We start from the raw sequence: 27,099 nt of genomic DNA, 5'->3' as shown, positions 1-27,099 counted from the left end.
AACATATTTAAGCTTGAAACTTATGTTGGTGTAACTGAGTGAGAACATGATAACGTTCTGTTTAGTTGTACCATTTTGCTCGACACATCATCCCGAAAAGTTTATGCGGCCCTAGTTTGCCATGTGGTCAGAGTGTGAGGTGCGTGACCTGTGCACACGCAGACACGGACAAGTCAAACCAAGGGGGACCTGCCGATCACCCGTAACATAGAGAGCGGATCCCGTGCACGTGTTGGGAGGAACCGGAGAGAGGTCGTGCTCCAAAAACCGTAGAAGGAGTGGTGGTCGGCTTTTACTAGCTACGTTAGAATAACCATAAAAGTCGAAGTGACACATTAGAGTGGTCGGAGAAATCATAATAGCTTTATTGAAGTAAATCGAAAGTACAAGAGGGGTACATATCTCAGTAGTTAAGCATAGAAACGTCTAAGCTTATCGATGTGCCACGAGTTTGGTACGTCCGTACCATCCAGGTGAGCTAACCTGTAAGACGTTGGTCGTGTGACCTCCTTGATCATGAAGGGCCCCTCCCATGGGGTTGCGAGTTTATGGACACTAGCCTGGTTCATCTTCCACTTCAGGACCAAGTCCCCGACCACAAAGAACCGCTCTTTAACATTCTTGTTGTAGTACCTACGCAAAACAGCAAGGTATTTGGCCGTACGTACACAAGAATCGAGCCGCTTCTCTTCTGCGCTATTCACTTCTAGCTCCCATACTTCGTTGGCCTTGCCTTCATCGAAGTTCTCTACCCGTGCTGATCCGAAAGCTATATCTGCAGGGAGGACTGCCTCAGCACCATAAACCATAAAGTATGGTGAGACACCGGTGTTACGACTGGGCTGAGTTCTGAGTCCCCAGACTACGGCTGGTAACTCCTTGAGCCATCTTCTGGGAGCTTTGTCATTTTCTCTATACATCCTCTTCTTCAACGCGTCCAAGATCATGCCATTTGCCCGCTCGACTTGTCCATTAGCTCTAGGGTGCGCCACCGAGACATATTTTACTACTATGCTCCTTTCATCGCAGAAGTCCCAAAAAGCATTCCCGGTGAACTAAGTACCCAGATCGGTGATGATGCTGTTGGGTATGCCGAAACGATGGATGACCTGGTCGAGGAACGTGATAGCCTTTTCTGAGGATGCATGTACCAAAGGCATGTATTCTATCCACTTAGAAAATTTGTCGATCAGCACAAAGACGCATGTAAATTTCCCTAGAGCCGGTTTGAAGGGCCCGATCATATCCAGTCCCCAGCATGCGAAGGGCCAAGAGGCTGGTATTGTCTGGATCTCATGTGCTAGTACATGGATTCTCTTGGTGAAGAACTGACAACCCTCACAGTGGCGGACTAGCTTCTCTGTGTCGGCTACTGCTGACGGCCAATAGAACCCTGCTCGAAAAGCCTTGCCGACCAGCATTCTTGAGGCCACGTGGTTGCCGCAGGAGCCAGAGTGGATTTGGTCCAAGAGATGTTCGCCATCCTCCTAGGTTATACACTTCATCAAGATTTCCTCCTTTGTGTTCTTGCACCATAGCTTGCCATCGACGAGCAGGTACTGCTTACTGCGATGCATCAGGCGCTCGTTCTCTGTCCGATCAGTGTAACCGCTGCCATCTGTTAGGTACTTGATGAAAGGTATTCTCCAGTCAGGCTCATGAGTGGTCGGAGGGGGCTCGGCGGTGCTTGATGCCGGAACCATAGCCACCAATTTCTGGTCTAGAGGCTTGTCTGTCGTGGAATCTTCCTCTTCGATAGAAGGCGTGAGCAGGTCTTGGACGAATACGCCATGTGGGATTTTTGCTTGAGATGATCCTAACTTTGATAGTGCATCCGCTGCTTGATTCTTGTCCCAGACCACTTGTATGTACTCGATGCCATAGAACCTGCCTTCTAGCTTTCTGATCAATTTGCAGTATGCATCCATCTTTTCGCTGGTTGTGTTCCAGTCCTTGTTGAGTTGGTTGATGACCAGAGCAAAGTCTCCGTAGACGTAGAGACGTTTAACGCCAAGCTCAACCGCAATGCGCAAACCATGTAGGCATGCTTCGTACTCGGCGGCATTATTAGATGCTGGGAAATAAATCCTGAGGACGTACCGGAGCTGCTCCTTGGATGGTGACATGAAAAGGACTCCTGCTCCTGCACCGTCAATGTTGAGAGAGCCATCGAAGTACATCGTCCAATATTCGTCGGATCCGGGAGAGGCAGGCGTGCTTAAGTCTGTCCACTCGATGATGAAATCGACAAGTGCCTGAGACTTGATTGTAGTGCGGCTTGCAAACTCCAAGGAAAAGGGGCATAGTTCCATTGCCCATTTGACGATGTGCCCATTCGCATCCTTGTTGCTAATGATGTCTCGCAGAGGGTACTCAGTCATGACCATCACACGATATCCGTTGAAATAGTGTTTCAACTTTCGGGATGTTATCAGTATGGTGTGGATCAACTTCTGAATCTATGGGTACCTGGTCTTGGACTCATTGAGTACCTCACTAATGAAATAGATTGGTCACTGTACCTTGTAGACGTGGCCAGGCTCGTCTCGCTCGACCACCATGGCCGTGGAGACCACTCGATTAGTAGCCGCAATATATAGCAGGAGTATTTCATCTTCTCTTGGAGCAGTGAGGACCGGAGGTGACGTAAGGTATTGTTTCAGCTGTGCGAAGGCAGCGTCTGCTTCCTCCGACCACTCAAACTTTTCGGATGCTTTGAGTAGTTTAAAGAACGGTAATCCTTTTTCGCCTAATCTTGATATGAAACGGCTGAGGGCGGCCATGCATCCGGTAAGCTTCTGAACATCCTTCACCTTTTTGGGTGGCTTCATGTCCAAGATAGCTTTGACTTTCTTCAGGTTAGGGCGTATGCCATCATGACTGACGACGTTGCCGAGTAGTATGCCAGAAGGAACACCAAAGATGCACTTCTTTGGGTTTAACTTCCACTGGAATGTATTAAGGGATCCAAAGGTGCATTCCAGGTTGTCAACAAGGGTATGAGCTTCCTTGGTTTTGACAACTATATCATCAACATAAGCCTCGATGAGGTCATCTTTTATCTCGTCTTTGAGGCAAGCTTGTATAGCACGTTGGTAGGTAGCCCCGGCGTTCTTGAGCCCGAACGACATGGTCGTGTAGCAGTAGGCGCCGAAGGGCGTGATAAAAGATGTCTTGATCTAGTCATCCTTTTTGAGAGCGATCTGGTGATAACCAGAGTAGCAATCGAGAAAGGAAAGGAGCTCGCAACCGACGGTTGAATCTACGACCTCGTCTATGCGAGGTAAGCCAAAGGGGTCCTTAGGGCAGTGTTTGTTGAGATCAGTGTAATCAACGCACATTCTCCATTCATTATTCTTTTTGCGTACAAGAACCGGGTTGGCTAACCACTCCGGATAATACACTTCTTTGATAAATCTGGCTACCAAAAGCCGTGTAACTTCTACCCTAATCGCCTCCTTTTTGTCGCGAGCGAACCGTCGTAGCTTCTGCTTGATAGGTTTAGCCTTGCCGTTGACATTTAAGGAGTGCTCGATCAAGTTCTGAGGTACACTGGGCATGTCAGTAGGTTTCCATGCGAACACATCCACGTTGCTCCTCAAGAACCTGACGAGCGCGTCTTCCTATTTGGGATCCAGGTTGGCCCCGATAAGGGTTGTTTTACCGGGATCACCGTCAACCAGCTGGATCACCTTGTGCTCCTTGGACTTGATGTTCTTGCGTGGAGCCTCGAGCTCCAGGATCTCCTGGTGGTCGGTCGAGGTCTTCTTGGCGTCAAGCACGGTCTGGGCCATGCAAATAGAGAGGTCGTGAGCCTCTGCTATTCTAAAACTATCATCTTCGCAGGTATAAGCTGCGTACACGTTGCCTCAGAGGGTTAGAACTCCTTTCTCGGTAGGCATCTTGAGCACTAGATACCTGTAATGAGGTATGGCCATGAACTTGGTGAGCGACGGTCGACCAAGAATAGCATGGTAGGTGCCATCAAAGTCAGCGACCACGAAGTTGACGTAGTCGGTGCGGAAGTGGTCCGGGGTCCCAAACTGCACAGATAGCGTGATCTGCCCGAGAGGTGTAGAGCTCTGTCCGGGGAGAACACCCCAGAACTGTGCCTCATACGGCTTGAGGTCCTCCTGAGCTATCTTCAGGGCGGGCAAACTATTCTTGAACAGTATATCGATGGAGCTGCCGCCGTCGATCAGTACTCTGTCGAACTGAACCTTGTTGATACAAGGATCAAGGACCAGGGGAAAACGCCCTGGCTCAGGTATTGCAGCCCATTGGTCCTTTCTGCTGAAGGAGATTTCGTGGTGAGACCACGGAGGGAGCCGTGGATCGGTGAGGAGATGGTCAGTGTTGGCCACGTTCAAGCAAGCGTGGGTGAGCAGCTTGCGTTCTCGTTTGGTCTCAATGGACACTTTGCCTCTGATGATGGTGTGCACGCGATCGGTTGGCTTGACGTATTTGTGACGAGGGTCTGCATCATCATCGTCGTTATCATCGTTGCGCTGTTCCCCTGTGTCGTTACGCTTGTTAGACGTATCCGGAGCCTGTTGACGCGTGTAGATAGACTTGAGGATGCGGCAATTCTCCATGGTATGGTTTAACTTAGGATGGAGCTGGCAGGGCCCTTTCAATGCTTTGGCGTAGTTGTCTTCATAGTTACGACGTCTGCCACCCTTTTTAACGGTGTTGACCTCGCCATCGTCTTCCCGAGCACGCTTGCTCCTGTAATCGTCACGGCGGTTACGCTGCTGATTACGTTGGTCACGGTGGTCGTGGGAGTCGTTGTGCTGGTTGTGGCGGTCAAAATTATCGTTCCGACCACGGTTGCCGCGGTAGTCATCGCGGTGTGGGGGGTGGTCGGAGCGTGGAACCCTTGCTGCTTCTTCAATAATTATCTTTTTAGCGTCATCGGCGTCCGCATATTTCTTAGCGGTGGCTAGGAGCGCTGTGACCGAATCAGGTCTCTTGCGGAGAAGCTTGTCCCTTAGGGCGTCATGGAAGCGGAGGCCAGTGATGAAAGCCTCGATTGCCTCGTTGTCGGAGATTGATGGGACCTTGATGCGCATCTCCGAGAAACGCCGGACATACTCACGTAGTGGCTCATCTTTTCGATCTCAAATCCATTGCAGATCGTATTTGTTGCCTGGTTGTTCACAAGTAGCAATGAAGTTGTCGATGAAGGCTTGCTTGAGCTCCTGCCAAGAGTCAAAATAGTTCGCCGGCAAGCTGACCAGCCATTGGTGACCCGCATGGCCAACAGCGACTGGGAAATAGTTAGACATGACGTGCTCATCAGCCATGGCTGATCTACACGCAGTCTCGTAAAGCATGACCCATAATTCAGGGTTTTCCTTGCCGTCATACTTCTGAAGTTTATCGAGCTTGAAATTCTTGGGCCATATGACTTGGCGAAGGTGTGGAGTAAACTGCTTCAAACCCAGCGGACCGTGGGCAGTGTCATATTCCATACAGCGGTAACTTTCATGGGATGCTCGGTCGTCGGCTCTCTGGTTGATGCGAGCACGCAGATCGCGTCCACCGAGGTAATGGCGGAGATCGTTATTGCCATCGCGGCGATCTCGATTGCCATTTGGATTAGCCCTGCGACCGTGGTTATCGCGACGATTGTCGCGGTTGTCCCAGCGGTTATCATCCCAGATGTCGCGGCGGTTGTTGTCCCGGCGGCGGTTGGCCACCATTTCCACCTTGATGGTTGTCTGATGGGTCGTTGTTGCGCGAGCCACGTTGGTTGAGTGGCTGTGAGCGACTTGGGTGCTGGCGGTTGTGGCTTGACTAGACTGAAATGGATGGAGCCCGAGCTTGGTTTACAATCTCCACGGTCTGGGTCATAGCAGCCGTCAGATAGGCTTGTATTTTATCGCGAACTGCTTGGGTTTCTGGGGTGTTGGGTAGCCGTTGCATTGTCGCCATGGCGATGGCTACGTTGGCACTTGGAGTCCTAAAGACATGTTTGTCCCCCACCCTATCGAAAGCATCGTTGAGGTCACGTGGCTGGACCCTTATGCGTCGTGCCTCCTGGTCTGCTTCGGCTTCGATTTGTCGGTGATTAAACCGGTCAATATTGCGTGCTTCGCGTGCAGTCCTTTCTTGTTCTATTTCGCCAACTGCTGACGGTTCGTCATTGCTGACAACATGGATCAAATCCCCTCGTCTTGGCGGGAAAGACGGGAATTGTGAGAACCTCGGGGCATGGTCTGGGATATCCAGATCGTACTTGACGCCTTCATCTTCGTGATGCTGAAGCTCGGTGTGGACAGATGCATTAGATGCGGTGCCAGACGAGGAGCTGGAGTCACCCTCTTGGACTGTGTGGACGGACCCTTCTTGATAATCTTCAATCCGGATCATGTTGACGAAGTTGCGCGGCTTCGGCCGAGGTCGGTGCATAAAACACAGATCCAAGCAGCGTTGTAGGTTGTAGACGTAGCTAGAGGCAGCATTTGGCAGGCCGTAGGGCTGGACCTGGTGGTTCTCCGTCGAGGCTTCGTACTCAGAGAGCCAGAGACCCGTCGCGAAGGCTGGCCGGCGACGAGCAGAGCGCCCTTCAGGAGTAGATGTGACCACGAGATCTGTACCAAATCGTGTAGGATGACTGGTCTGAGCTGGTCGGGTAGATCTATTGTGGGGAGTGGTTACCTGCTCATTAGGTTGACTTTGAATCATACTTACCAGAGCTAGGGTTTCGGCGAGTTTGGTGCCGACCCGATCGATGGAGTCGAGCAGGTCAGTGTTGTCGATCCGCTTCCCTTTGTAGCGGGGAAGCGGATGACGAGTTATCGGCATGGCTGAAGGTGATGCAGGCATGGTCGGAGCCAATGTACCGTGGTCGGAGCCAGATCCATCATGGTCGGAGCCGTATCCATCGTGGTCGGAGCCGTAGCCGATGTAGGTGAAGCAGTGGTCGGCGCAAACTGAATTCGCGCCTCCTCCGGGGTCATGGCGATGAAGTCGTCGGAGCCGGTGGTCCAGGTGATCTAGCCAACGGTGAACGTGAGGCCGTTCGGTGTAGCCATGGAGCCAGAGATGATGACCATCTTGTTTGCTTGGAGAGCATTACGCACACCCCCTACCTGGCGCGCCACTGTCGACAAAATATGGTCGGCAGTCTACCTAAGGGTATGCCCAAGGTAGTAGATTGTCGGCAGACAGATGCGCAAGCCACAAACAAGACGGTGACGCAAGACAGACACGAGGTTTTATCCAGGTTCGGCCGCCAAGAAGGCGTAATACCTACGTCCTGCGTCTGATTTGTATTGATGTATGTCAATGAGAGATGTTTTTAAGAGGGGTCCCCTGCCCGCCTTATATAGTCCGGGGGGCAGGGTTACAGATCTGGAAACTAATCCTAGCCAGTTACAATTGCCATATGTGGTCGAATAAGGATTTCTATTCTAACCGACCAGGATCTTGATTGATCGCCAAATCCGCCTTGACTCCTTGCGCGGGACTCCGATCAGGTTAGCCGGGCCGCACGTCGTCTTTTGGTGGACCAGACCCACCGATCCGGGCCGGCCCAAGCTTAGCCATAAGGGTATAGGGGTTAATACCCCCATAGGTTGGTTTTCTTATCAATCTTTGTTCTGAAGTTTTGTTCTCCATTTTAGTAGAAATGGAGCCTGCCTTTTTACTTTGAAAGTTGAATGTTTTTTTAAATGGGTAAGTAAAATCCATATGGCATCATTTTTTAGCTACCGGGGCAATGCATGGGCATAGACCTATGTACAAGATAACAAGCATCTTACCCAAACAAATGGTGTATAATTTTAGTTACTGTCGACAAAGGATGCTCGGCAGTCCTCCGAGGGGTATCCCACAAAGGTAGATTGATCGGTGGAGGTGCGCGTGATCAGGAACCGAATGGCGACACAAGGCGCAGAGACAGCGATTTAGACAGGTTTGGGCCGTCTGATCAACGTAATACCCTACGTCCTGTGTCTTTGGTGTATTGTATTGAATATGAAATGTATGTAGATGTCGACTAGGGACCCCTGCCTCTCCTTATATACTCTGGAGGGGTAGGGTTACAAGGAAAGTATCATTTTTGATACTATATAATATCTTGCGGTGCACGTCGACCAGTGTCGTGCATGCATTAATCTTGTGTACTGGGCCGCCTCTAATGGTGCGGCCCATGTCTTGTCATTTGGATACCAGGGGTCATATCCCCCCACAGCTAGTCCCCGAGCGCCTTATATCCGTTGTGCAATGTCATCTTGAGCTTGTCCGAGCAGGTGCGAACAAAGCCGAGCAGTTAGACTCATGGTCCGACCACCATGATGAGTTGCCGAGCAGTTGTGAACCGTCACCGAGCAGTTGTGAACCATCGTCGAGCAGTTGTGAACCATCACCGAGCAGTGTATCCAAGTAAGGCTTGTCATAAGGATGTAAGGAGCTCAAGTTCAAAATCTAAAAATTCTGAAAATTCTTCCAATTAGGAGAAGTGTAGCCACTTAGACTCCGTCAATAAGGAGGGTAAATCAAGAAATAAGCACTACATTCACTGCCAGGTGAAGTGTAGCTACTTAGTCCCCGAGCTTGCTGAAAGATGAAGAATGAATCTTGTAGCAGGGTCAAAGAAAAGAAGTCTGAAAGCTTGCCGACGTCATCTGACATGCGCGTATCAAGACCCCAAACGTGCTGCCCAAGATCTGCACCCTGATCCGAACAGCTTGGAGCAGCTTGATAGCACACCAATGAGATGTAGCAAGATCCGACCACCAAGAGAGTCCTCAGCTTAGCTAGCGATGCTTGTACGAAGAATCCAAACACCGAGGAGTCCCCGACGTAGCTGGCGATGTCCGAGCACCGAGGAGTCCCCAGCGTAACTGGCGATGTCCGAACACCGAGGAGTCTCCGACGTAGCTGGCGATGTCCGAGCACCGAGGAGTCCCCGGCGTAGCTGATGATGAAGCACGAGCGATGAACAGTCCGGTCAACTAGTCGGCGGCGAAGTGAGCATTGAGTAGAAGCGATCGGTGAACAGTCCGATCAACTGGTCGACAATGAAGTCCATGAACCTAGCGGTTCGACCAGTTGATTGGTGGAGAAGTCCGAACACCAGGTGGTTCGATCACCTGGACGATGATCCTGCAATAAATATGTAGAACGGGTAGTACATGGTGTAAAAATATATGAACTCCAGAGAAAAATCAGCAATGGTGATGAAATAGCGTATGCAGCTCAACGATCAGTTGGTGTGAAGATGTATTTATATTTAATACAAAACGTCCGACCAGTTAGTGTGTAGCTGAGTCTCCAGCCCTAGCTAGCCTGTTAACTATAAGGCGGAGCGCGGAGCCCGTATGCGTGTAGGAAGAATAAAGCGTCGCTAAGGAGCCACTGTCGACCACCCATAACGTAGAGGACAGACGCTCGTACACGTGTAGGGAGGAGTCGGAAACAGGGCCGTCTCTAGGAACATCCGAGCATCAACATGATTGTTCGAGGATTTGCCTTAGACTTAGTTGTATGCCATCTTTAAGATGGTATACATGAAAGAAAATCGTTTGGAGAATAAACATGGAGAAAACAGCTCGGAGAAACATCGTGGCGATATATGAAGATCGGAGAATATTTTGAAAAATATTAAAGCGTGACTTAGCTTTAGACAGAACGTCTGATCAGTGGCGTATGGCGTTATCTGGTCGGCGTCGCGGGAAGCTCGCTTAGCGGCTCGCTTGACGGCTGGAATGAAGTTGATCTCGTGTTAGAGTAGGACGACATAGTCGGAGCTTGGTGGTGTCAATCCGCGTACGAAGACGTGCGCCGTGGTTGTCGAAGGATGTCGACACGATCCGCCGAGTTGCCGCGAAGGATGTTGATCTTGAGTTACGCCATCTGGTTCGCCAGGGATCAGCGCGCACGAGCCCCATGGTGGGCGCCAACTGTCGACAAAAGATGCTCAGCGGTCCTCCGAGGGGTATCCCACGAAGGTAGATTGATCGGTGGAGATGCGCGTGATCAGGAACCGGATTGTGACACAAGGCGCAGAGACAGCGATTTAGACAGGTTCGGGTCGTCTGATCGACGTAATACCATACGTCTTGTGTCTTTGGTATATTGTATTGAATATGAGATGTATGTAGATGTCGACTAGGGAATCCCTGTCTCTTCTTATATACTCTGGAGGGGTAGGGTTACAAGGAAAGTATCCTTTTTGGTACTATATAATATCTTACGGTGCACGTCGACCAGTGATGTGCACGTCTTAATCTTGTGGGCTGGACCACCTCTGATGGTGCGGCCCATGTCTTGTCTTATAGATACTAGGGTCATATCCCCCACAGTTATATAAAAACAGTAAGAGACATATAGAATGGAGCATTGACTTGAACACGCCACAAATTAAGTCACCACAGTTTGCAGTTACCAAACGGAAGTCTGCAATGGTGGATAGTCGTGATGCAAAAGCCAACTACTTCCATGTTCCAACAGGCTTGAAAAGGCCAGACATTACTCATGGAGATGAGAATACATAAAGTTAAGACCAGACAATGTAGCAAAGTAAAACTGAACATCTCAAAAGCTTGAAGCATAACCAAATACAGGACACGATAGGACCCAAGACAATACTGAAACAATAAAACTAGGCTACTAAGTGAACATAATCTCCATAGCTTCACACCGGATCTGAACCATGGCTCCATAACTTTGAACCTGATCCGAGCGACAACAGCCACCTCGCCTCATAGCCTTGGACAGCTGAACCTGATATGCGACAATATCCTCCACCTTGCCTCACATGGCAGCAACTTAGTTCAATACTGAAAGGAGAAGATTTCAATGCCCACTAGACCAAAATATCTGAACACCATATTTGACAATATCCTCCACCTTGCCTCACATGGCAGCGACTTAGTTCAATACTGAAAGGAGAAGATTTCAATGCCCCATTATGCACGAAAAACTACAGAAACACTAGACCAAAATATCTGAACACCATATTCGGCTACACTTGAACGCTTGAACTACGTACATGGAGCCTTCTCACACACTGTCATAACCCAATCCTCTGTCGTAACTCATCAATAATTGAAGGGAACTCCTGAACCAACTGCACATAACCCCTGGTCAACACAGCCTTCTTGAAATTCTCCTCAGATGCAAAGAAGTCAATGCACTTGTTCTTCAACTCTAGGCAGCTGTACATTTCAGCACAAGTTAAGATCCCAGCAACCGTATCGACAGACACCCCTTCCCACAATTTCTGTGCACACATAAGCTTAAGCCGGTCCAATGCGAACCGGTCAGCCGCAGCTAGCAGATGCTGCACCATCTCAGAAGGAGAGTCCCCAAGCTCATCACCTCCTGGGAAGGCATCTGTGTAAACAAACCGAAGCATGGCTCTGAATGTTGTAGGGGCAATGTCGTGTAGGGTGATGGAGGACATTGTAGACTCAGCCATAGGACCAAGGAGCTCGGCTTTGAAAACCGGCGAACGGGCAGCAAGCACCGCTCGGTGTGCATGGAATGTCACAGTTCCAATGACGAACGAGACATCTGTCCCGTCTGAGCTATCCAACAGTGAGCCAAAATGTTTTCCAATGTCTGAAGCCGGCACATGAATAGATCTGTCACAAACAACCATGACGACACATAAAAAGGTTAAATATCCATCTGTCACGTACTCTCTCTCCAGATCAGTCCGTAAAATGTTGTGCTGACAGCCACATTCAGGATAGTCAGTTTGGAACAGATGAAGGCCACTTAGGAACGGACGAATGGAAGATGTTCCTGCAGCCACATGACGTGGCTGCCCATTCATGTGCAGTAAGAATGTCTCAAACATGGCATAGACGCCTCCGGAATCACTCACCAGCTTAAAGCGGATACTGAGATTGAGGTACTCAGCCTGGCCAGACTCATGTTCCCCACACAGAAAGAAGCTAACCCGCCACATGTGGCCACCAGCGGAGACGAGTTGGGAGTGGATGGAGTTGAAGCCCTTGCTGCACCCATAGTATACACTGAATTCGTGCACAGTGGAATCAATGGTCTGCCCCTCCAGCCCAGCCAACCGGCGTCGCTTGCTCACTGCATAAACGGGAACTAAACTCAGTCTAAACCAAATACAATGGCGCTCAGATCTAGAAATCGAACATCACAAAATCAGAAGCTTTTTATCCTTCCACTTGCAGAGTTGCAGTCACACATCAGATCAGTGTACCACCAAATCAGACTGAAAACGAAATCCGTAATCTGCAAGAACTGAAGCGCACGAGAGGGGTACTCACTATCTGCTGCCGGAGGTGGCCGTGGCGATGGCTGGTGCCTGCACCTGCCTGCTGGTGGCAGCGACTCGCCGGCGGCAGCTCCTCCGTCTTCCGCACTCCTGACTTAGGTCCTCCGGCCGACCGTGAACGCGGCCCCGTCACCACCGTCGTCACCTACCCGGCTCCCGCAACGAACTTCCGCGGGACCTAGACGTCCGTCGCCTCGCCCGCCGCTAGGGTTCGTCTCGCTTCTGCGGACTGCGGTTGCAGGCGCAAGAGCGGCCGCGTGTCGAGCGTCCGGGTGCGAGCGTACGAATGGGATCACAACTTCACAAGGGTGAAACCCACACGGCCTGGGCCTGGGCCTGCACTGCACTGGATATGCTAACGGCGCTGCCCAGCTTTTCCACGGCGCAGTCTCAATCCCATTATTTGCTTTTTTTTTTTTTAATTTAGCCCAGGAATGGCTTTGCAGCTCTAGGACCGATAAAAACCTTGATGAATTGGGCTCGGTGACTGGGTCGATTACACTCAGTTTACTTTTTTTATTTAAAGGTAAAATTAGCTGATCTTGATGAAGGTCCGTTTAGATTCAGTTTAAAGTTGGATCTCCAACAGCACAAAAAACTAAAGCAGCGCCCCCGCCGCCGCCTTGCACCCCCGCTGGTCCCCCTCCTTTATCTTCCGGCATCTCGCTGGAGGGCGGAGGGAGTGAGAATCCATTATTTTCATAAATTTTTCTAGTAGATCGAGTCCTTAGAGTTAGGGTCTCTACATGTCAAATTTATTGGTATTGATGATTTATCTTCACCTCTTCCTCTCCGACGACGGTAAAGAGGAAGGGTGGAATTGTTTTCTCCATGGCGGCTCTGCTGGAGCTGAGGGCGACAACTATGGTGTCATCAACTTCACCGGCTTGACGACATGGAGACCTTTCTTTCCGGAGGACGACATCAAGGTGGAGATGATGTCGCCGCCATGGAATAATTTTCTCCGGTCTCTTCTCCGTTTTGTCGTGGTTAGATCTAGCCACGACGAAGGACTAGAGAGAATAATTTCCAGATTAGTCTTTCTTATTCTTCGGTGGCAGAAAGAAGAAGAAGAAGGAAGACACCAGAAAGAAAGAAGTTTCTCCACTCCGCCGACATGAATGTTGGCCGTCGTTCGTTGGGCATATGTTCTCATGACTTTTGCCGAGTGTTTGCTCGTGCGGTCATCCATACTGCAAAGCGTCGTATAGGTTTGGTTTTGAGATCTGAAGTTATTCACAGCGTGGGTACAATTTAGATGAAAATCAGTTTTTGGATATTTGTATAATCCAGAGTGCTTGTAACGTAATGATGTATCCAACTATTATATAATATATAATTCTTCTTTCGTCGCAAAAAAAAACAGCACAAAAAACTATATAAACAAATTAAATCAATTTTGAAGAAAACTAAAGAAATAGCTTGGTACACTTTTACCCGGAAGTAGATACAGGAACATCTCCAATAGTTCGCTAAACCCACTTTTTTTGTAGGATAAAAAATTTACAGATTTGCTAATTGATAAAGCACGAGAACGTGTGGTTTCTGGGCCTTTGGATCCCCTAGCCCCTGATCGACGGCCTGTAGGGAGCATCGCCTCCTGCACCTCCCTCAGCACAGACATGCAGGCAGTGGCGGATGCACGATGCGGGATAAGGGGGGCTAAAACAATGGAGATGTTGATTTGCATGAAGATTTAATGGTAAAATCAAGCTTTTGCTACAGTGATTAGGCTTGAAATCAAAATATTAGGGGGGGCTGGAGCCCCCCTAGCCCCCCCTTTGGATCCGCCACTGCATGCAGGCGGCCCCCACCGCCAAAACCAGACGGATGCACACTTTCTTTCTCTCTCTCTCTGACAAACCAGACACGACCCCCACGAGCGTATGCAACGCAACCGATGGATCCCACTGCAATTCGAGAACAATTTGTTATTTGCTCGTGAACAATTTATGAATAATTTAACATATATTCTCTGATCATAGAAATAATTTGTAAATTTTTATGAAAAATTTGGTACGAGATCTGCAGTTTATGGAAATAAAAGTTGTGTTATCTCCAAATTATATCACTCTGTCCAGTAAATTACACTGAAGAAATCATTGTAAATATAGTAATAAGACGCTGTAAATATAGTTATAAGACCACGTAAGTGCATGGGAAAAATGTGGTTGTTGGGAGGGGCTAAAACAACCGGTTGTTGGATAGACAGATTCAAAATTATTCCTCCAACAACTTATATTATATTAACTTTGTATTTGTGCTAGGTTCAAAAAAAAACTTTGTATTTGTGCTTTCTTTCAAAAAAAAACTTTGTATTAGTGCACATTTAGAGAAAAGAGGCTTCCACGCATAAACATACGTGGATGATCGACGTTTAGAAAAGATAGGCTTCCATGTGCAAACACACACGGATGACTACTAATCCCTGTATCACTGTACCCTCGACCTTGCTCAACATCTTTCACCAAATCTAAAGTTATCCCGACGAAAGATCGGCACTATATATGTTCCCATCGTAGTCGACAAGCTAGATATGTACTTTCTATTAATTGCGTAAACAAGAGAGAGAGAAGTGGACGGCCAATTCTGGACCTTCATCACCGAGTGACGACATCAAAAAATCTAAAAAAAAACATAATTACAATGGTATAAAATCTGAACAAAGCAAAAGAAAGTAAAGAAATCAAACAAAACACAAAGATGACATTTATGTTCATACGAACAACCGTATCACTAGATCATCATCTTCTCCGGTCTACGGTCTTTGATCGTCTTGTGATCGTGGAGGTCACTCTGCTTTGAACAATTAACCTCTACAGTGACCATGACGGAGATTCCATCGTGTCGAACATGTTGCGGTGTTTTACGAGAACAAACATTAAGAATGATAGCTCAGTCATTACGCCAAGGAATCGGTGCCTTCTTGCTCGAACGCGTGCTTCAGGCTGCCTTTCATGAAGTTGCCGCTCCACGTGGACGCCGACGTCAAGCTGAGCTGGCTGGTCGTGGTGCCCGCCGTGGTCGACATGGTGTCCAGCCCCCCATCGGTCGCCGGCCACACGAAGGACGGCTTGAACGGCGGCACCACCGGCGGCGGTATGGACCCGAGCAGGATCTGCAGGATGGCCGGCGTCTTGGGCCGCTCGGCGGGGTTCGGGTGGCTGCACGCGAGCCCCAGCAGGATCAGCCGCTCCGCCTGGTCGGCGTCGAACGGGACGTCGAGCCGCGCGTCGACGGCCTCCAGCGCGCGGCCGTCGCGGTGGAGGCGCCACACCCAGTCGACGAGGAAGTGGAAGCCCTCGATGTCGCAGCGCGGGCGGCGGCCGCACACCACCTCCATCACGACGGCGCCGAACGCGTAGACGTCGGACTCGCGCGTCGCCTTCTCGGTGTGGAAACACTCGGGCGCGATGTACCCGACGGTGCCGTGCACGCCGCCGCCGGCCTCCTCCATGTACGACGTCTTGTCGGTCTCGATGGCGCGCGCCAGGCCGAAGTCGCCCAGGCGCGCGCTGAAGGCGGCGTCCAGCATGATGTTGGAGGCCTTGAGGTCCCGGTGCACCACGCGCTGGTCGTACTCGTCGTGCAGGTAGTGCAGCGCCGACGCCACGCCCTTGACGATGTTGTACCGGAGCTCCCACCCCAGCAGCTGCCGGCCTGGAGCAGGGCTGAACAAGTGCTGGTCCAGGCTCCCGTTCGGCATGAACTCGTACACCAGCAGCAACTCGCCATTGTCGTGGCTCCACCCTGCCCGTCCAAAGATAGCCATAAACATGTCGTTAATCAGTGATTGTGGTAGCCCACTTAGGGCCTCTTTGGCACGGCTTATGCCGGCTTCGGCTTTATCTATTTTGCGCAAATCGAGGGACTGTAGCGTGAAGCCGTTTTGTAAGCCGGGGTTAAAATGAACTAGAAGCCGAAAAAAGCCAGTTTTTCTGGTTTCACCGGCTTTGGCTTCACCGGTGAAGCCGTTTTGGATGAGCCGTGTCAAAGGGGCTTTAGTATGTTAATTAGTTTGGACGCAAAGTGGAGAGTCAACAGAACAAAAAAAAATGTTGTGCGCACATGGATCGCCTGGAAAGACGAGTGCAGTGCGTTCAAACGGGCATTGTTAATGGGAATTCCATGTGCGAGATGAGATGATGAGAACCGAAGCACAGGTGAATAAAGAATGGAGAAATGGGCGGCGCGCCGGCGGGCGGACGGAGGACAGCAAGAATGTGGGGCTAGCTAGCTTACCGACGAGACGGACGAGGTGCTTGTGGCGGAGGCGGTTGATGATGCTGAGCTCGGCGAGGAAGTCGTTCTGGCCCTGCGTGCTGGCGCGGGAGAACTTCTTGACGGCCACCTCGACGGCGCTCCCGGCGCCGCCGGGGCTGGTGTGGTCGCCGACCACCACGCCCCGGTACACGACCCCATACCCGCCCTGCCCCAGCTTCATCTTCTCGTCGAAGTTGTTGGTGGCCTTGCGGATCTCGCGGTACTCGAACTCCCGCGGCCCGCCGGCGAGGCTCCGGATCATGGTGCCGGTGATGGCGCTGCTGCTGTTGCCGTCGTCGCCGTGCACCTTCCGACGCTCCACCACGCACACGTACGCCAGGACGGCGGCGCTGACCACCGCGACGACACCCACGGGCACTCCGATGGCGAGCCCGAGCGTCCGTCTCTTGCCACCGCCATCGCCGTCGTCGCACGGGAGCTTCTCCAGCGTCATGTTCCACGCGAGCACGCAGTTGAGCTGGTACTTGTGCCCCGTCGACGCCGCGAACCCGAAGTAGGACCACTCGGCCACGGTCTCCCCGAGGTCCAGCGGCGCGTCGAGGACCGCGCGCCGGGGCTTCGCCTTCCCCGACACGGCCATGCGCACCGCAATGCGGCGCGCGGCGCCGTCGTAGTCGACCCAGACGTCGTATTTGACGGGGACGACGGGCGAGATCTCGATGCCGAGCGGCGTCAGCGAGACGGTGGCGACGGAGACGACGCTGTTGACGTCGAGCCCGACGTGGTTGTCGTCCGGGTCGTACGCCTGCTTCTCGGTGTCGAGCTCCACAGCGACGATCCGGTTCGTGGCGTTGCCGTCGGTGGCCGCGTTGGTCAGGCCGAGGTACCCGCCGGAGCTCCCCGTGGGCGGCACGTCCGCGGACGGCGCGATCACGAACGCGAACCCTTCCGCGGGCTCCGTGCCGTTGGGCCGGAACACGTTGACGGTGAAGACGGTGCTGAAGGACGCGACCCGCTTGCCCCCGCCGGTGGCGTTGGTGGCCTTGTCGCGGTGCCAGAGCTTGAACGGGGTGGCATAGAGCACGCGGCCAGACTTGTGGGTGAGGTAGGTGGCGGCGTCGTTGAGCGAGTCCGGCGTGATCTGGAGCGCGCCCTGGTTGATGTTGGCGTCGCCGAGCACCGTCACGTTGACGACGCGGTTCGCGCTGACGAACCGGGAGAAGCTGAACCCGGTGACGTTGCCGCCGCAGCTGACGCCAGGGGCCGCGGTGGCATTGGTGGAGAGTGAGGTAGAGGCGGCGGCGACGGCGCTGGCGGCGGCTAAGAGGAGCAGGTGTACGAGGAAACGGGCGGCGGCCATCAACCGCGAGCGAGAGGGCGAGACGAGCACTGTTGCCGCCGTGTGCGGTGCCACTGCGGCCCGGCTGCCCTCCTTATTTCCACCCGGTTTCCTGAGGCTGACAGACTAGATTCGCTTCGCTCGCCTACCGGTAAAGATGACCCTATAAAATTTTGAAGCTTTTTTTCAGTAGCAAAGCTGCGTCCACACCAGTGTGTGTCTGTGTCTGCTCCTGCGTGCGATAGATCTGAAAGTACTTCTAAGTTCTAAGCGTGATCGGTGGATAAATTACTTAACTTAGATAGAGTCCGGGTTATGTACCTCGTCCAGTGAAGTCGTGGTCATGGCGCCGCCAACGTGGTAGCAGCAACGTGGAGGCGCTGTCAAGTGGCGGCGGCGAAGGCGATGGCGCTTCCCGTCGCTTACATCGCGCCTTTCTAGATCGGACTAGAGCTAAGACGTCGGTGGGGCGCTGGCGGCTACGGTGAACCTCGTGACTCGAGCCCCAGTCCCCACCTCCTATTTACTACGCTGCGTGACGGGAGCCCATCAGTCAGAAGAACGGCTGGGCGCCCCTGAAAGCTCTAGTTTGGTTTTGGTTAATTGATGAAACCCTAAGTGCTAACCTAATTTATCAAGATGATTATGAGATAGGTAGCACTACTCCAAGTGATGAAGCAATGACGAAGATCATGACAATGGTGATAGCATGGTGATGATCAAATGCTTGAACTTGGAAAAGAAGAAAGAGAAAAACAAAAGGCTCAAGGCAAAGGTATAAAATGTAGGAGCCATTTTGTTTTAGTGATCAAGACACTTAGTGAGTGTGATCACATTTAGGATAGATAGCCGTACTATTAAGAGGAGTGTAACTCGTATCGAAATGCGGTTATCAAAGTGCCACTAGATGCTCTAACGCATTGCATATGTATTTAGGATCTAATGGAGTGCTAACACCCTTAAAAATATTTGTGAAAATATGCTAACACATGTGCACAAGGTGTTTGCAGGGTTGAGATGGGTTTGGGTCCCTCTCTCCCTCCCGCCTCGCAAGCTCGGTGGGATTCGGCGCTTTTGGAAAAATGAAATGTCTATTTTCTATTGCGCCGGATGCAAAATTCTTGGTGGTTGACACATTTGAGCAAGGGTGAAGAAGTTAGAGTTGAAATGGAGTTGGTCGAAATGATGCTGGCGTCGGTCTACTGACCGGACGCTGGGTCACTCAGCGACCGGATGCTGAAAGACTGCGTCCGGTCGAGCTGGCAGAGAGGTCGCCAGTTTCGGTGTTGCACCGGACGCTGGACCTGAGATGCACCGGACGCTGGTTTCTGCGTTCGGTCAAACTGACGGGTCTGCACAGTGGCTAAGGGTTGAACACCGGATGCTGGCTGCGTCCGGTCAAGGTGGACCGGACGCGTCCGGTCGAAAAAACATGCCTCGGGGAGCTTACTGGAAACGACCGGACGCTAGGGCTTCAGCGTCCGGTCAGTTTTGACCGGAGCGTCCGGTCAGCTTCGTAGCCGTTCAAATCTGACGAACAGCGTTTGAAGCTGGTGACGCGTGGCGTCCATCGGGCGACCGGACGCTGAGGGCCAGCGTCCGGTCGGTATGACCGGAGCGTCCGATCAGAGCGTGTTTTGCCCAGTGAAGGGGTACAACGGCTCTATTTGATGGGGCTCTATTTATAGCCCCATGGCCGGCTCAAGGGACAACTCTTTCACATTTTCATTGACATAGCAACCTTGTGAGCTTAGCAAAAGCCCTCCCACTCATCTCCATCATTGATCCATCATCATTGTGAGATTGGGAGAGAATCCAAGTGCATTGCTTGAGTGATTGCATCTAGAGGCACTTGGTATTCGTGTTGCGCTGCGGATTTCGCTTGTTTCTCTTGGTGGTTGCCACCACCTAGACGGTTGGAGCAGCGGTGAAGGATCGGCACGAGTTGGTGATTGTTCGTGGCCGCCTTCGGTGATTGTGAGGGGAGTTGTACCTTCCCCGGCGGAGTGCCGAAAGGTAACTCTAGTAAATTGCTCGTGTCATTGAGTTACCTCAATTGTGGGTCGGTTCTTGCGGTGTCCAATCGTGTGGACGAGGTTTGTGAAACACCTCTTAGCCGCCGAACCACCAAGTGTTGGTCGACACAACGGGGACGTAGCGTGTTGGCAAACACGTGAACCTCGGGAGAAAATCGATTGTCTCTTGTCTTTGGCATTCTCTCGGTGATTGGCTATATATATTCATCTTGTGATTGATTCATCCCCTACACGTTGGTATAATCACCTTACTCACTTATTTACATTCTTGCAAACTAGTTGACACAAGCTCTTTAGTGTAATTAGATTTGAGAGCTTGCTTTATTATTTATATTCATCTAGTTGAGCTCTTTAGAGTAGCAAGGTTGAGAGCTCTTAGTGAGTAATTACATAGCAAGTTTGTGTGCCTAAGTAATCATTGCAACTAGAATTGTTGGATAGGTGGCTTGCAACCCTTGTAGAGCTAGAGCAAGTTTGCATTACGCTATTTGTCATACTAATCAAATTGCTCTAGTTGATTTGTAGATTTTTAAATAGGCTATTCACCCCCCCTCTAGCCATATTAGGACCTTTCAGCCCCCGATCAGGGCGCGGATCAAGGGCCCAATTGGCCGTTGGCCCAAATTGGTGGAGATCAACGTAACATTCTTTCCCTTTTAACTTCCTTTTTTTCTCATTCCATCACAGATCAGTGCATAGAGCGTGCCTCATCGTCACGGTCAGTTGCCATTAGATTTAACAACTATAATGCACCTCTCTGTTTTAAAACATATACTCAACTATGCCCTTAGTATCCAGAAATCGTAGGCTTTCCCGTAAACCCATGTCGACTATGTTTTCTCTTAACGCACTGGGTGATAAGCCTTTGGTAAGCGGATCCGCAAGTACTTACTCGGTACTTATGTGCTCAATGCTTTCAAAATGATTCTGGATTTTCTCCTTTACAACATATAACTTAGTGTCAAAATATTTGGCAGCACACTTGATATGTTGTCTTAGGAGTTAACTTACTTTAAATTGTTATTGTTGTTGTCTACCATTGTTAAATCTGGGTACTAATTCCTTTAACCTCATTTTGCCTGTTCCTTAAGCCTCATGCAAGTTATACTATGGTGTACATCACTGATGATACTATAACTGTTTCTTTTAAGCTTTTCCACAATAATACTCCAACTACGAGTGTTAGCAGCTACTGTGGATTTTACTACACATCTCGCTAAGACTTAACATTTGTACACTCAACTATTTGAGAGTAATTGTTCTTTCTTACTCAGCATGAGGCCTATGATACTTTGCAAAATTACAAGACATTCTCAATTCCATTCCAGTGATCTATATCTGGACTGAACTTCTACCAAAATATCTCGGATACGTAAACTACGTCAGGGTAAGTTCTTACTTGTACTTGTACACTCATCAAGCTTCCAACAGCTGAAGCATATGAAACCATGTTCATTCGATCGATCTCATATCGGTTTCTAGAACACTTAAAATTCCCAAATCTATTACCCTTGACTATAGGAGCAGGCGTAGGTTTACTCGCATGCATACTTTATTTCTTTAAAATATTTTCTGAGTATGCCTTTGCGATAGTCCTAATACCCCATTTTCTTCTATCTCGGTGAATTTTGATTCCTAAAACCAATGACGCTTCACCAAGATCATTCACATTAAAATTTGAGGACAAAATTTCTTCTTCTCCAATGACAGATTAACATCACTACTAGTGAGTAGAATGTCATCTATTCACAAGATATGGAAAATGAATTTTCCATTCTTGAACTTCACATAAACGCTATTGTCCTTCTCATTTTCTTTAAAAACCCAAACTTTCTTATCGTTTCATCAACTTCAAATACTACTGTCTAGAGACTTACTTTTAACCAAAAAATAGATTTCTATAGGCGGCATCCCATATGTTCTTTTCTTCTATGACAAAATATTTTGGGTTATATCATATAAACGTTTTCATACAAATTCCCGTTGAGGAATGCCGTCTTTACATCCATCTGATGTAAACTCTAAATCATAATGTACCAATAACACCATTATGATTCTAAAAGAATCCTTGCATGAGACTGGAGAGAAAAACTCTCATCGTAATCTATTCATTCTCTTTGCATAAAGCATTTTGCTAAAAGTCATGCTTTATATCTTTCTATATTATCTTTGGAGTCACGTTTTGTGTTGTAGACCCTTTTACAGCTTACTGTTTTGGGTCCATTAGAAATTCCTTTTAAGTCCCAAACTTCGTTGGTATTCATCGAATTCATTTTAATTTCTATAGCTTCTTGCCATTTAAACGAGTAAACGTTTCTCATGGCTTTTTCAAATGAGGTGGGATCACCCTCCATTTGAATTTCTTCACTAACATAGACTTCATAGTCATCAGAAAAAAACTGGCTTACTAATTCTTTGAGACTTTCTGGTGCCTCAGCTACTGGCACTTTCATATGGGGCTGTTTTTGTTCTTCATTGCTAAGAGGTAATTGATTCTATAGGCTCCTATATTACAAGATCCTTGTTTACATTATTCATCTTCTTCGAAGAGCTAACAACAGGTGTTGTATTAGTCATACAACATCAACAGGTATTGAGAAATTTGTTGCTCCTGAGTCTCTAGAGTGGGCACGCACTCTCTCTTCTCTTCAAGTCTTAGGTCTCTACATACCTCTACATATCATGCTCCCCCAGATCTTACTATCTTTTTAAAAAATGGTGTATCTTCAAATATCTTATTTTGGGTTTAATCTGTTAAAACCTCATATGGCGCTTTAAGCATCACCTTAACATCTTTGAGGCTGACTACACTATCTTCTTGTCGGAAATTTAAAAGATCCAGGAATTTAGCTATTTCTCTGCTTAGGGGTATCATTGTTATGACCGTTGTACTCCTCCAACGGTCGCATTCATCTTAATTAATCTTTATCTCACTCTTAATGAAGAGTATCTTTCTTAATTGATCTTAATATTCTCCTCCTCGAAATATGGCATGAACTTTACTGCCATAATGTCGAGAACTATTCAGAAAACCTGTGAACGAGGAGACACTTATAACTTACTTCATTCACATGATTATGTCATGTAAACAAAGTTATTTCTTAATCAGTTTAGGAGTACACTTTGCTTATTTCACTTCAAGAACTCAACGAGGTCTTTCATTAGCAGTACTTTTGCATGTCACACTTGCATCTTTTCTTATCTTTTGGTTAGTATTGACCATGACGATGCATTTTTAATGTGCCAAGGTCAATACTAGGACAGCATAAGAGCTACCCAAACTTCTCTCGCTATGCGGGATACAAAACATATGAATTATCACAAAACTTCTCCCGCCATGCAGGATTGACCAGCATAAGTACTATGCTAAAACTTCTCCCCATGCGGGGTACATCTATACGAAAACTTAGTCATGACGACTAAAACATTCACTTATACTTCATTTTCTAATTAAATCTTCCCGTTCGTTCCAATTTAATCAGAAAATTAGTAAACTAACAAAAAACTATCTTGGCTTGACTCAAGCCTTTTCATTCACATACCTCAACATTGCAGTCTATTGGCATACAGCCGAGTGATCTCGTTGGTTAAAAATAAAACATACAATATGCTTCTGCATCAATTCTACATCACCGTTGGGCAGAAAATAGAATTAATGCATAAAACTCATAAAATTAACTTAAAATCCATATAACTACTCTTCAAAATTAAATTCTCCTGTTGGTTTGAATTTAATTAGAAGATAATCAACATCATTGCAGTGAAAACTTGATAATGAAATACATTCTTTTAGTTTAGGAGCACTTCTTGGTCCTTATCTATTCTTTAAAAAATTGACCACGTTAGTGTAAAATTTATCAAAGATTTAAACTTCAAACTTAAATTTATTATAATATTATCATCATCAACGTTGGTCAGAAAATGACAATACCATAATCTCACTTAAATAAAACGGACTACTCCTCTAATTTAAATTTTCCGTTGGTTCTAATTTAATTAGAGGATAAACATAATCATAATTTACTAAATATAAATGCTCTTCAAAATTAAATTCTCCCGTTGGTTCGAATTTAATTAGAAGATAATCAACATTAAACTTTGCAGCGGAAACATGAAAATTTTCTTTATCTACTTTTCAGAAGCATTTAACTTTTCTTACCTACTCTTTGAAAAAATTATCCCATGGGTTCAAATTTTGACAGAGATTTAAACTAGACAAAAATCATCAAAAAAATTGCTTCTAAAAAAGAATAAAACATGAACTTGGAGTTCACTGTTCATTTGACCTGGACTTGATGAAACAGTCATGACCCAGCGCCGCGAAATCGGCCCACTACGCACGCGCGCGCAGCTCCTCCCCCGCGCCCAGGCCGCAACCTGGGCCTGGGCTAGGATTTCCAGCACCCGCCTAGGCCTAATCTAGGTCCAGCGAATCGCAGCCGTTGCTTACGATCGGACGGCCAGGCGACGTCTGCGCGAGTACAAAACGCCCCGCCGCGGCGCGGGCACCCTAACCCTAAGTCATTCTCGCCGCCCTCCGTCTCTTCTCTTCAGCGTAGCCGGAAGAGAAAAGAGAGAGCAACGCAGCGGCGCCGCCGCCGATCCCCTCACCGGCGCGCACACTCGCCCTAGGCTGAGTGCGCCATCATCGAGCGGTCTAGGCGACGGTGCCCTCATCCCCCATACGCGTTGCGGTGGGCTTGCCCTTAACCCTAGATCTAGCCCTCTCTCCCCGCCGCACCCGAGGTCAACGCAGGAGGTGAAAGCGCTGCTGTGGCGCCCTTCGCAAGTGCACGCATGTGGCCGGAGCCACGTGCAGCACCGTCGAGTGGCACTGCGGTGGTGCACTTTGCGCCCCCACACGCGTTGCGGTGGAGCACGACCCCAAAAATCTAGATTTTATCGGCGCCACCGCAGGTCCCTTCACCGGAGCGCGCACTCCCTAGTGGGTGAGCGCGCCGCCGTCGAGCGGTCCTGTGATGGTGCCCTCGGCCGGGTTCGTGTGCACGGTGGCGAGCGCGGCTCGGCTTCTCCCCGGCGCTGGCGAGGCGGCGGCGGAGGTCCTTCCCGCGCGACGACGGGATTCTACCCGCGCAACGGCAGTGGTGACTGTCGCAGAACCGACCAATTTATAAGAGTACAAGTACAATGGCAGCCCGCAAGCGGTCGCACTGTCATACTTGAGCCCATATAAACCCGGTAGTCCGTCGAGTACCACGACAGGTCTCGATAAATGATTTACAACAACCAAGATCGTACATGATTCAACATACATGCCACATATTACATAAAGTTCACAGATACATTTTCATCATCAGAGTACGAATAAAAGTTATTACAAACCGAGTTTGATAGATAAAGCGGAAGCAAATTAAGTTTGAAAGTAAAGTTTTCAACATAGTTTGATACAGTGCCAAGTAGGATCATGGTCCACAAAAGCAAAGATAGGGATTAATAAAGAAGCCTTCCCAAGGCTTACTCCTCATCCACGGCGGGATAGAAGCAACTCTTGCAATAACCATGATACACAGTGCCATCTGCAACAATGGGAAATAAAACCCTGAGTACGAGAAGGTACTCAGCTAGACTTACCCGTCATAAACCAGAAATAAAATGACTCCAAGGATAATGCAAGACTGTATAAGTGGAGATAGCTTGACAACAATTTGCATAAAAGTAATTGACTTAGTTGTAAAATTCTAATTCCTTTATCAAATTAATTATAACTATCCATCTCTAGATTAGCAACTATCCTGTGCCAAACATGTGGTATATCAATTTAAAAGCATACAATAGTAACCATAGCAGGTATTGTAATTCCATATTCATCCGAACCATCATGTTCCATAACACAGTTACTACGATGTTAGGACTAGCCAAGTTTCTCACTATCCGGGAGAGACGGCGATTTGAATCGATTTCAACCAGCTAGGAATTTATTCCTTACATAAACCCAGGCATACTGCGCGAAGGCAGCCTTAGGTCACCTTTGGTACAACTCAGGTCCACATTTCGCGGGTCTGTACCGTGCCGCACAATATGGGACACCAGATGCAAGGACGTTCAGGCCTAGCCTGCCCTTGGGCTCAGTCTGATCGCCCCCCGCAAGGAGCGCACAACAGAACGGGTCCTGGCCTGAGTTGAGCTACTTGGCTTCGCGGTCGAAATGAGTTATCCGGCCAGCTAAGTGATAGGCATGCGTTCAATCTTGTCAGAAGCACCAACAACGGTACAGTCCTTAATCGGTTCAGACGGAATCACATGAGTCATCCTACGCATAGACTCTGCCCGACCTCGATTTTCTTTTTACTCCATGATTCTATTCCACGATAGCAAATATAGTTAACCGTGCTCCGGTATCCACCTATATCTCGCAGGCGACAGAACATCACCTGACTTCTATCGGTCTAAGCATGGCTAAGCATATATTCGATCCTGGACCTATACCGGTTAAAGGTGTAATATCTGGACAAGGAATTTATATGCATCAAGTGGTCCATTCAACTCTTATAACCTAATACATCAATCATAAGTACTTAAGTAATCATTTATAAAATACTGGGAGACTTAGAATGCTTCGGGGCTTGCCTCGCAGAAAGAAAGTTGGGCAGTGGTCAGGACACTCCGGAAGCTCTTCAGGATTCTCCTCCACGCCTTCGGGAGCTGCGACTTGAGGATTCTCCTGCTGGTCCCCTTCCTCTACTTCGTCGAATTCCAGCAACGTTATTTCTTCCTCCGATCCTAGATGCATGAGTATGTCATAAGATATTACGAATGCATATATGTTAACAAGTGCATCATGTTCTACTGAGTAGGTGCATATCTCTTCTTGATTATGCAATTAACTACTTCAACAATTCATCAACTATTTTACAAACAACAGCTACTTGTTTTACTCATAACTGGAGTTCTAATTATCCAAATGCAGTGATCCTAGACTTTCTGGAAAGCTTATAAAATTATCTACAACTTTGTTATTAACCATTTTTACAGTAAACATCATTTTTATCATGCAACTTATCAAACTACAGAATCTGTTCGGAAGCTCTTCCAATTTGCATTATAAAGTAACAATACTTCTACTTCATATAATCATTCAAAGTTTGACAACACAAAGTCTACCAATAGTTTAAGCATACCAATTACACTCAAACAAACATAATGGTGAAGCTAAAACTATTTATTTAAATGCCTTTATTATTTTACTTAGATACATAGGTTAAATAATAAAC

At 48.5% G+C, this 27,099-nt stretch overlaps 2 protein-coding genes across 2 annotated transcripts; both read right to left on the bottom strand.

Moving 5' to 3' along the window:
* Window positions 1-10,422: 10,422 nt before the first annotated feature.
* LOC136501248 (BTB/POZ and MATH domain-containing protein 3-like) lies at window positions 10,423-12,549 on the bottom strand. Its single transcript, XM_066496750.1, has 2 exons — window positions 12,261-12,549; window positions 10,423-12,060 (listed from the first exon to the last, which is right to left on the bottom strand). Coding segments are annotated over exons 1-2 (1,038 nt in total). The 5' UTR covers window positions 12,262-12,549; the 3' UTR covers window positions 10,423-11,023.
* Window positions 12,550-14,939: 2,390 nt separating this feature from the next.
* LOC136502083 (probable L-type lectin-domain containing receptor kinase S.5) lies at window positions 14,940-17,852 on the bottom strand. The gene is made up of 2 exons (XM_066497569.1): window positions 16,511-17,852; window positions 14,940-16,018 (listed from the first exon to the last, which is right to left on the bottom strand). The coding sequence occupies exons 1-2, from the start codon at window positions 17,850-17,852 to the stop codon at window positions 15,171-15,173; spliced, it is 2,190 nt and encodes a 729-aa protein (XP_066353666.1). The 3' UTR covers window positions 14,940-15,170.
* Window positions 17,853-27,099: the final 9,247 nt, after the last annotated feature.

The sequence above is a fragment of the Miscanthus floridulus genome, chromosome 13, assembly GCF_019320115.1.
Source record: "Miscanthus floridulus cultivar M001 chromosome 13, ASM1932011v1, whole genome shotgun sequence".
NCBI lineage: Eukaryota > Viridiplantae > Streptophyta > Magnoliopsida > Poales > Poaceae > Miscanthus > Miscanthus floridulus.
Note: the sequence above shows the minus strand (reverse complement) of the source record. Positions and strands in the feature narration are given on the sequence as shown.

What these genes read in the sequence shown, in the direction of transcription:
- LOC136502083 (XM_066497569.1), bottom strand. Translation starts at nt 17,852, where the DNA reads ATGGCCGCCGCCCGTTTCCTCGTACACCTGCTCCTCTTAGCCGCCGCC. An exon ending in GCACCTCGTCCGTCTCGTCG is followed by an intron (nt 16,019 to 16,510) that starts GTAAGCTAGCTA and finishes TTGGACGGGCAG; the next exon opens with GGTGGAGCCACGACAATGGC.